Source organism: Rhinolophus hipposideros (assembly GCF_964194185.1).
Source record: "Rhinolophus hipposideros genome assembly, chromosome: 18".
In the NCBI taxonomy this organism is placed as follows: domain Eukaryota; kingdom Metazoa; phylum Chordata; class Mammalia; order Chiroptera; family Rhinolophidae; genus Rhinolophus; species Rhinolophus hipposideros.
The window spans coordinates 54,446,898-54,457,829 of record NC_138064.1 but is presented as its reverse complement, the minus strand read 5'-3'; the positions used below and the strand labels follow the sequence as shown (position 1 = coordinate 54,457,829).

The window sequence follows — 10,932 nt, the reverse complement described above, 5'->3', positions numbered from 1 at the left end:
ATTATGTTTACATGAAGAAACTAAGGCATCATATGAGAGCGGTAATGTACAAAACATTTAAACCTGGTATTGCTATACTAGGATTGTAAAAAGAAATAAAATTTATCCTGATGTCTGAAAAAACTTCTACACCTCAATATAAGAGACTCTGATGTGATTTTTTGTTTCCCCAGTTGCTATTTGGAATGGAAATGCATACTTTTTTCTGAATCTTTTCATCCTCCTTGTCAAATAATACTGTACCCCAAAATCAAGAGGGAAGAGAAGAGAGCTTGGTAGTCTGGCCTCTTCAGGATCATTGATACTACGATCAAGGTTAACAACTATTTCGTAGGCCCATCATGTCTCAGGAATCTCACCAATGATGAGGGCTCCCTATAGCAGGCAGCCTCCTAAGAAGAAGCAAATGCAAGAAGAATATCATAATCTTGGGGGACGAGTTTGAAAATGAATATCCCAGGTTCAAGGTATATATGGTGAGAAATGTGCCCTTTTTCCATTTATCTCCTTTGCCAATTGGAAATCAATGGTGAGCAGTCAGAGGAGAGGCAGAAGATCTGAACAGTATGTCCAGCCTCGAGCTGGGGTTCTCTCTTAGCGCCTTTAGGACCATTATCTGGAGAATGAGTCCTATGGATGAAGGCAGCATTGAGCCATGTGGGAGAGTGACAAGCAAGACTCACGTCTATAAAGCTTTTTAAGTAGACAATATGCCACATCACAGGACAAAAGAGTCAGTGATGAAATATCAAATTCAGGTGACATAGGAGTGGACTTAAATTTCCTTGAAGAAGGCTGAAAGCAGGGATGATGAAGTCTTCATGCAAAACTCTCCTGGTGAGGCTATCAAGGTTTAGTAGCTGAATGACCCAGTCTGAAATAGCATACGTGAGACTTCCTTTGCTTTTTAAAATCGTGATTGTACTTCTACCCCTAGTACATGGATGGAAGACAAACGAATATTGGAGTAGCACACAAAGTTGGTCAATATTCATTTCTCTTCTTCTAGGGAAACATTCAGCATATCAGACTGCATGTTGGAAATTATCATGCTTGATTAACCAGAAAATTATGGAAGCAAAAAGTTTCAGAAAAAATCAAGGGAAGGAAGCCTACGTGATGTGGACACACTCTGACTTCCACAATAATTAACCCACTAAGTCTCAAAGACCTTTCTAGGCCAGTCTCAGACACAAACCTGCCAGAAGCCAAGCCTTGACACAAACTGAACTTACGCATATGGTGGCTCAGTAGTGTGTTCAGCTTAGGAAATGTGTGAGATAATCGGCCCTGACAATTAAAACAGCACATTTGTTTATAAGCATGACCTGATCTGGGGTATGTTGCTAGAAATTTTAGCAAGCACCATGTTTCTTTCAGGACTTATTATCTATCTGAACTTGAAACATATTCTGAATTATATCTCTCACTAAATCTTGAGAGTAAATGCTTTCTGCTGGATGATGAACAGGTTCAAAGTGCTCCTGGATCATTGCAAGTTGTATAGGTGGAAATCTGGATAGCTACACACATGATTACACTGGAGAAAGTCTCCAATGGTGACTCTGATACGTAGGAATACTGCACTTTTGATTGATTTCAAGGTTTTAGAGGCATTTTGTGACCCTCTCTGAATGATCAGTATCCTCCTACATATGACTACCCAGATATTTAGGGTCACTGCTCAGTAACCAAGTAATTTGCATTTCAGGAAGTCTGCTTGGATTGGTACAAAAAATGGTGCATTGCTCTTACAAGATATGTAGTTTTGCTAATTCTCTGCCACTCAGCCTTTTACCGTTTTCATTACTAGTTTTATAGACATGAAAGAATTTTATTTAGATGTCTGGCCTGAAGTGAATGTCTCTAAATATATATCTATGAAGTGTCCCTGGGGGAAAAGTCCTGCAGAAGGCATCAATTACCCTTGTATGATGAAATCCAAACTAGTGGAATAACAGCAGGAGTTCTTCAGAATAAGATGTGCACAAAGAACAAAACAGGGAGGACAATAACTGCTTTAAGAATTAGTAGGCATTCTTCTAAAAAGTCCCATGAGGCCTTGTGAGAAGACATCTCCTTTTTATTTAGAATCCTTGATTCTAGACACATTTTGGGCGTACAGCATGGATAAATGTCTCAAATCATTCCCATAAAAAATAGCACAGAAAGGAAACTAGCTGTAAATCACAGTTTGAAAGAACTATCTGTAATTTAACTTTCCATTACCATTTGGTATGGAATGACATGACTTTAAAATATGTGTGTGTGTAACAGCCATGGATTGAGATCAACCTTATCAGGCCATTGATTGTGAGAGTCATCTGATTCCTTGGTCTCCTGAGAGTGGGTGATTGGGAGTCTGACTGACAGTTTATTCTGGAATATATATAAAATACAGTTATCATCTTCTGGACAGAAGATGCTTTCTATACTTGAATTAATTGACTAACACTTAAGTGTTTAAACACAAATATTTAATATCAAAGCACGATGCATTCTTCTACGGTGGATACCCATAATACCATGAACATTTTTAATTTCATTCTCTATTTTTCATGATTTATACATTATTTAATACCTAGCTAGCCGTCTGATACTCATAAAAATTTGTTGTATATGCATTTGGCTCAAAATAAGGTATCAATTAAAGAACCATTGTTCGCCCCCAATGCAGATAGATACCTACACCCCAAAATTCTTTGGTGGAAACTGATTTTCTGATACGTATCATGAAATAGAGAAATACAGCATAAAGCAAAAATTTACTCCCATGGGGGAGAATGGGGCTGTTTTATAACGGCCATCTGCAAAGTCCATGGTTTAAATTAAAGATTAACAAAGGGCTCATGAGCTCAAAATTAAGTGATTCTGTTTAAAATCAATCACTGAGACTGTCATTCTGCTTATTGCTTTGACTTTCTAACAAAGGTTTAAATGAGGACTTTATGTGCAAGTAGAGAACGTCAAGAGATCTGCTCTTTTTCAGACCTGTATGGGCTGGAGAGGAAAAACGTTCAGGCTATTAGTATAATTAGAATGAGAAATGTAATTTTACAGAAAGGAAATCTTTACCAAAAAAATCCCACAAATCCACAATTAATCAATTATCTGGGCGGCAGTGGCGGAAAGGTAAAGAATGAAAGGTGGGATACATTAGAGAGCACTGGATTCATGAATGCCAGAGCCAAATGCTAAGCAGGAAATCTGGAGTTTATCTACGTCTTCTTTTCAGTGGCAGGCACCCGAACTGGGAAGAAGTTTCCAGAAAGAATACTGCCTTTGCCAGCAAAGTGCATTCACATTGTGGTTTTTGAGAAAGAGCTTTTCCCCTTTATCACTCGACTTCATGTTGGGTTACCACTCCAGTGCTGAGCAGCTCACCGATGGCCCTGTCATCATATCGGAGGACTTCCTTCAGGATGTATGTTGTGTGCTGCCCGAGCAGGGGAGGCGGCCTGGCCTTTGACATCTTGAACTTACTGTATCTCACAGCTGGGCCTGTCAAAAGAGGTGGAACACAGGAAACCTGTTACTGACTAAACCTAGGAGATTAATTACCCACGCAGCCTGGGGGGTTTCCAGTGAATGCCAAGACTGTCACTGCCCGTTACACCCTGGCAGATGCTCCATCGTTTTGGAAGAAATGTATTTTCACATGTGGCTTTTCTGGACTCCATGTCATCCAGATGTCCAGTGGCCACCAGGCCTGCCCACAACCCTGCAGGGGCCTGCGTGTACATGCCTGGTATGTGCCCAGCCTGTTCAGAAGCTGCCAGTCCTGTCACAGGGACTCTTGAGGGGCAGGGAGGTCAACTGAGTGGGCTCTCTGGGTTCAAGAGAACAATGACCACAGACATATAGTGTCTTCCTGAAGCTGGACTCTGAGCCCAGGTGAAGACAGCCCCAAATTTTACTATCCAGTGTCTATTCGATAGTTCCAAGATTGAATTCAACAACCGAGGATCAACTAAACACCAGCCAGACCCTGGCTGAAGATTTTTGGTGGTAGAAGTTACATGTGGAAGCCCCATTATGGGGACAGAGCCAGGAGTGCAGTTTCCAGGCTCTCAGCCTCACGTGGAAAGGTGCTCACTCAGGTAGTAAATGGCCATCAATTGTGATTGGATGGCCATCAGCTGTGGCTAGTTGGCCATCAGCTGTAACCAGTGAGCCAATAATATAATTGCCGTGGCGACGCAAGCAGAAAATGGGGGCTAGCAAGAAGATGGTGGCTGAGCTAGCAAGCGGCAGAGTGTGGATTGCAGATTGCAGAGAAGCAGATTGCTAGCAAGTGGGATTGTTTGGCAGAGACAAGTGGATGGTGGGTTGTGGGTAATGTGGCTCCTCCCTCCTGTGTCTTCACCCCAGCCGCCAGCGAGAATATAGTGATATGACTCCCCTCACTATGGCTCCGTGGGTGTTCCTTTTTGGCCTCACCATGTCCTGCGTTCTTATGTGGGAAGTGGGAGCTGAGACTCCGCATGACTCCCTGCATGACACCCATTGTCAGGGAGAACTAAGTTTGGATGTTATTAGCGCCTACAATTTCTAGCAGCTGTCTTGGAAACCTATGTAACTTCTCTGAGTCTTATGTCCCACAGCTGTAAACTGGGTATAATGTTTACTACACACACCTGATGGGAGGATTTAACTGAAATAATGGATAGAAAGCACTAAGCAAGTATTCCTTAACCCACAGAACCCTATGGTTTCTCTATGACAAAAGCTGCCACCACATCTCTCTTGAAGCTCGCGTTGTGAAGGGAAAGGGATATGCAGTGCCAGCTACTTGCTGACTACTGAGCACTGCAAACAATACTTTCAACAAGTGTTGGAAATAGATTTTATTATTCCCATTCTTCATACAAAGCCACTTCATACAAAGCTAAGGTTTTACTCAAGGTCACATGGCTAATAATTAATAGCACAAGGACGCAAATCCATGTCCCTTTGAACTGTCTCCTGCTGAAGGTGTGCACTTTCCACAACTGTAGCAGCCTCTTTTCACTCCCCGCTCTTTTATGGAGAAGTTGGACTGACATTGGGGGGCACATTTTACCTTTGCTGCCTCATTCAGTAAATAGCATTAATGTTGGCTTTCCTTTATATCCCATTTGATTAGCCTTTAGAGAAACAATTTAGGTAGTCACGTAAAGACTCCAAAACTGTGCATTTCTATCTCATAACAATTTTTCAAGCCTCCTCTTGATTTGGGAAGCTCATAGGAAGAACAAATGAATCCAAAACATGTGTGGGTGACAGAATGTCAGTCAGGAAAGCAGCAAATGTGCTTCAAGCTCTTTGGAGAATCCCATTCAGAAAAGGTACTGACAGTGCTAGAGGACCCAGGCCTCCAAAAGCATCAGGCCACACCTCTGCCTAACACATTCTACCCACTGCAGGTAAATGGCAAATTTCAACTGATTGCAAAGTTTTCCTACTCTGAAGCTCCTTTTTTTCTCAGACTTCCTTTTGAGACCCAGTGTGTGATATTTTTCATGGGTTGGTCACTTTTCAGTAAAGGAGCACACATTGCTGCTCTTCTGAGAAAGCTGATGGTTTGGAGTTTTAGGGATGCAGCCCTTACTCCTTGTTCTCTCAAACTTGGTTCTATTTTGATGTTAACTAACAATAGTTTCCCTTTAAAACTTGCCTTTCAAAAGGACTCCACTGAGAGAATACCTGTCTGAAGTTAGTGTTATGTGACTTTTTCCTAAAATAATGACCTGAAGTGAGACTTCCAACTGGAAAGCAGTCACTTGAATATGCAGTTCCTACCACTGCTGCTGCTGCTGCTGTTGATATCATAGCAGCTACCGTTTCCTGAGCACGTTGGACGTGTCAGCCACTGGGCCAAGGCTGAGTATGCATTGCCTCACATAGCCCTCACAACAGTCCTGTATGAGTGCTGAAGATGAAAGGGTCAACCTTAGGGTTCAGGTTAGGAAAGGAGAATAACTTGCCCAACGTCACACAGCTAGGAAGTGACAGAGTCGGTATCCAAGTAACAGTCTGTTGGGTTCAAGAACTTGGATGTTAAAATAAATAACTTCTTGAGGTGAAATTCACATAACATCAAATTAACCATTTTAAACTGAACAATTCAGTGGCATTTAGCACATTCACAATGTTGTACAACAACCACCTCTATCTATTCCAAAACTTTCCCATCATTCCATAGTAAAACCCTCTACCCATAAGATGGTTTCTCTTAACTCTCCAGTCTCCCCAACCCCTGGTAACTACTAACCTACTTTTTGTCCCTATGGATTTACCTGTTCTGTATATGCCATATAATGGAATCATACAATAGGTGACCTTCTGTGTCCGTCTTCTCTCACTCAGAATAATGTTTTTGAGATCCATCCATATTACAGCATATATAAGTACCAAGAACCTGGACTTTTAACCTCCAGGCAATGATGGCTTGAGAAAACTCTTCAGGTCCAGACATACGAAAGCAAAGTTCAACTTGTGTCACTCCCACTGTCTACCATGCTTTCCTGATAGCTTCCAGAGTTACACTGAAGACAATGTTACCAGATTAAGGGTATTTAACCTTTTGCATACAAAAATCTTAAATAATTTAGGTTGATAGGGTGGCATTACTTGGTAAATTTTTACGGTTGCTTGGATAAAGACATATGTATATGCAATACAGCAAATAAATTGGTGTCCAAATCCCAGAGAAAATTAAGCTCTCATGAGCTAATTGAAATTTCCTGTTCTTGCATCCCTGTGCAATAATCCAGTGTACCAGGGACAGTCCCTCCCAGTCTAAGCTTTGTACAAAGGAAAAAGGAGAAAAGGGTTCTGACAATACATTTGTTTCAAGGAGTAGAAAATGTTTGACATAATTATTTACATGGATGTCCAGAAAGAATGAACAATCTGATCTTCCATTAAAAAAAAGATGAGCAGATAAGTCGTACATTCTTAAATTCATTTTTGGCAAGGTGATATCTATGTTCATGTATGCTTTCAAACATTTGTAAGCTGTGTGATATTGAGAATTTTTAAATTCTATGAGCCTCAGTCTACACAGTTCTAAAATGAGATTAAAAATACCTTTTGAAGGTGGCACCAACTCAAATGTCCACTGATGGATGAGCTGGTAAACAAAAATGGGGTACATACATACAATTGAATATTAGCCTTAAAAAGGAAGAAAGTTCTGACACATGCTACAGCGTGGATGAACGGCAGACACTAAGGCAAGTGACATAAGCTAGGCACAAACAGACATATAATGTATGATACCCCTTATATGAGGTACCTAGAATAGTCCAATTCATAGAGAAAGTAGAATGGTGGTTACCAGGGGCTAGCGAAAGACAGGGTTGGGGAGTCTATGCTTAATGGATATAGAGGTTCAGTTTGGGCAAATTTCTGGAGATGGATGGTGATGATGGCCACACAACAATGTGAATGTACTTGATGCCACTGAGTGTACAATCAAAAAGGGTTAAAATGACAAATTTTGTTATATGTATTTTACCACAATAAAAAATAAAATAAAATAAAATAAAATAAAATAAAAATACCTTTTGAGAGTTGTTTTGAGCATTTCAGTAATATAATATGGGTAATATTTAATATCAGTAATAATCAAGAAAATGCATATGAACATAACAAGATACAATTTTGTTTATAATATTAGAAAATCTTGTGGATATTTCTTGTTTTTAAAAGGTTGGTGACTGGTAGGAGTGCAAATTCATTCAATCCTTCCGGAGGGAAATTTGTCAACTAAATGTAAGAGTTTACACACTTGGATGGAGAAATTTTGCTTTAAAGATGTTTTTCTATGGCTATAACAAAAAAATGTGAAATGTTGAATAAATTTTATAGGCAAGAATCTATACAACTCTCTAAATGTACTTAATGCTCTAACAGCTCTATCCTTCCCACATGGATTTCTACCCTATAGCCTGTGACGGTTCTTAGTGTGGGATTCTGTACCTTCCTTTTACTTTTCCATCTGCTCATTGCTTCCAAAGGTAACCTTTGTTAGAACTAGGTATTTAGTTCTTCATTCTTTCAGTTATTTCCCCCTTAAGCCTATCTCCAACCTCTTCCTTCCAGATTAAAAAGTCAAATAGTTATAATATTGAAAAAAATAGGAAAATATGCCCCAAACTTGGGTACTGGTTAAATACATTACAGTGCATACACTAATGGCAAACTGTACAATAATTTCAAGTTTTACTGGGGTGGGGGGGATTTGAACACAAATATTACCTTCACTCTCTCCTGAAATACCACTGAAATGAAAGCGTAGCAGTTCAACAAACAAACTAATATTTCATGTGAGTGAAGAGAATGGGAAGGAGCATTACTAGTTATTTCAACAATTTTAAGAATGTCATGGATGGGATCACAGTTATGGTTTCAAAGAGTTAGAGAGCACTGAAGCCCAGAATATTCTACAAGGAGACTGAGAGGAAGTAGATGTAAATTGGTCCATTTCACTCCTCAAAAGCCTCTGATTTTGAAACATTAATTATGAGAGAGATCTTAGAACAGAAGTAGGACTGAAAGCAGACAAATTGAATGTCTCAATACGGACTAATCTCACTAGTTTGTTTTAGAAACTAGAAGAAAGTAAAGCTTGCTTTCAAATTTCTGAACAAAAATGATGCTAAACCTAGAATTCTTTATCTAGTCAAATGATTAATCAAAAAGGAATGCATTTTCAAACTCACAAAGATTAAGTAAGTTTACTGAGAAATTTTCTTTATGTTCACTCCAGTAAAACATGGATGTGAATAATAGAAGAAAATTTTGGTACACAGCGAGAGCCAACCAAGGAGTGAGGGAAGGAAGGCCCTAGGACGACAACTCAGACCTGGAGAGTCAATAAGGTGTAGATGGGAGTGGACTGAGGCCTTCAAAAGGGAGTTTAAGAAGGCAAAAAGAGCCTAAATTGTACAACTAGTGTAACTGAAATGTAGCAAACATATAATCATGAGATAAAATTACATTAATAATTAGAAACTCTAGAAAAACAAAATGTGCATTAATAAAATCAAAACTCAAATATGAAGCAAATTACAATGTGGCAAGATTAAAGTAATTGATGGACTATAAACAAACAAAATCCACTTGTCCGTGACACCAAGGACATTCGAGAAGCAACTATTAGCTCTGCATCCTCTAAAACAGCACTAAGCATTGCGCATTAAATGGTCTGTCTAGTTGTCCACCCCCTATGGGGACAGAAAAATGCTAGTTGTGTTGCTGATGGAATTTTAATGCCTTTCACAGTCCCACAAAATAAAGACAATGGCAAGCATCCTTTCTTTAACACCTGTAATGACTGTAGACTGTGCTTCTTATTGCATTATCTCATGAGACTTTATCAACTAGAGACTGTTACAATGTTCATTTTACAGATCGGAACTCTGAGGCCCTTCAAAGGATTGGTTAGTTTACCTAAGGTTCCCCAGCTAAATAAGTGATAAAATCAGGAGAAGATCTCCTATCCGTCAGACTCCAGGATCCATGCTCTGTCATTCAGTGCAAATTTGTTGACCTCATGATTGCTAAAAATTAAAGATATTTGAATAAATACTGTTTAAGTCATTTTAATTAATTAATTATCCACTAACTTATTCTGTATATAATTTTTGAGTATCTGTCCCTTTCTAGGCAGTGCGATCTACCAGCAAACAAATTCATCCTATTCTCATGGAATTTATATTCTGATTTGGGATATAGACAATAAACAAATAAGCAAACAAATATACAAATAGTTAAAATTTGATAGATATTATAAAATTGTTAAAAACTTAGCTGAAAAAAGGAGAATCATAATTAACGGGGAAAAACTGAATCCCTTTGCTTTACGTTCAGGAACACGACAGGGCTGCACCTATCACCTCTGTTTTTCAAAATAGTGTTGGAAGTCCTCACCAGAGCAATCAGGCAAGACAAAGAAATAAAAGGCATCCAAACTGGGAAAGAAGAAGTTAAATGTCACTCTTTGCAGATGACATGATGCTGTATATAGAAAACTCTAAAGACTCCACCAAAAAGCTGTTAGAAACAATCAACGAATACAGTAAAGTTGCAGGCTACAAAATCAACGTACAAAAGTCCATTGCATTCCTACATACTAACAATGAAATCTCAGAAAAAGAGATAAATAAAAAAACAATTCCTTTTGCAATTGCAAAAAACAGAATAAAATCCCTAGGAATAAACTTAACCAAGGATGTGAAAGACCTATATGCTGAAAACTATAAGACATTTTAAAAAGAAATTGAAGATGACACAAAGAAATGGAAAGACATTCTGTGCTCATGAATTGGAAGTATCAACATAGTTAAAATGGCCATATTACCCAAAGCAATATACAGATTTAATGCAATCCCCATCAAAATCCCAATAGCATTTTTAAAGAAATAGAACAAAAAAATCATCAGATTTGTTTGGAACCACAAAAGATCCCGAATAGCCAAAGCAATCTTAAGAAAAAAGAACAATGCTGGAGGTATCACACTCCCTGACTTTAGTTTGTACTACAGGACAACAATAATCAAAACAGTGTGGTTTGATTATTGGTAGAAAAACAGACATATAGACCAATGGGATAGAATTGAGAATCCAGAAATAAACCCCATAAATATGGACAGATAATTTTTGACAAAGAAGCAAAAAACATACCTAACATGACAGCTTCTTCAAAAAATGGGGCTGGCAGAATTGGAAAGACACATGCAAAAGAATGAAACTGGACTGCTATCTGTCACCATGTACCAAAATTAATTCAAAATGGATCAAAGACTTAAGCATAAGACCTGACACAATAAACTGCATAGAACAAAACATAGATACTAAACTTACAGACCTTGGGTTCATGGAACATTTTATGAATTTGACTCCAAAGGCTAGGAAAGTAAAAGCTAAAATAAATGAATTTTATTT

At 38.6% G+C, this 10,932-nt stretch overlaps 1 protein-coding gene across 6 annotated transcripts in view; it reads right to left on the bottom strand.

Annotated features, from left to right (window-relative positions):
* Positions 1 to 10,932, bottom strand: part of SUGCT (succinyl-CoA:glutarate-CoA transferase) — an 863,222-nt gene that overhangs the window by 72,478 nt on the left and 779,812 nt on the right. For 3 of the 6 annotated variants that reach the window (XM_081080028.1, XM_081080030.1, XM_081080031.1), the window contains one exon: positions 3 to 3,501. The exons of 2 other annotated variants lie outside the window; for them this stretch is intronic. In XM_081080028.1, coding sequence (XP_080936154.1) covers positions 3,338 to 3,501 — 164 coding nt within the window. In that variant the 3' untranslated portion in view covers positions 3 to 3,337. Of the gene's footprint in view, positions 1 to 2; positions 3,502 to 10,932 lie in introns of those variants that run through there. One more of the 6 variants, XM_081080034.1, reaches the window with a different exon arrangement.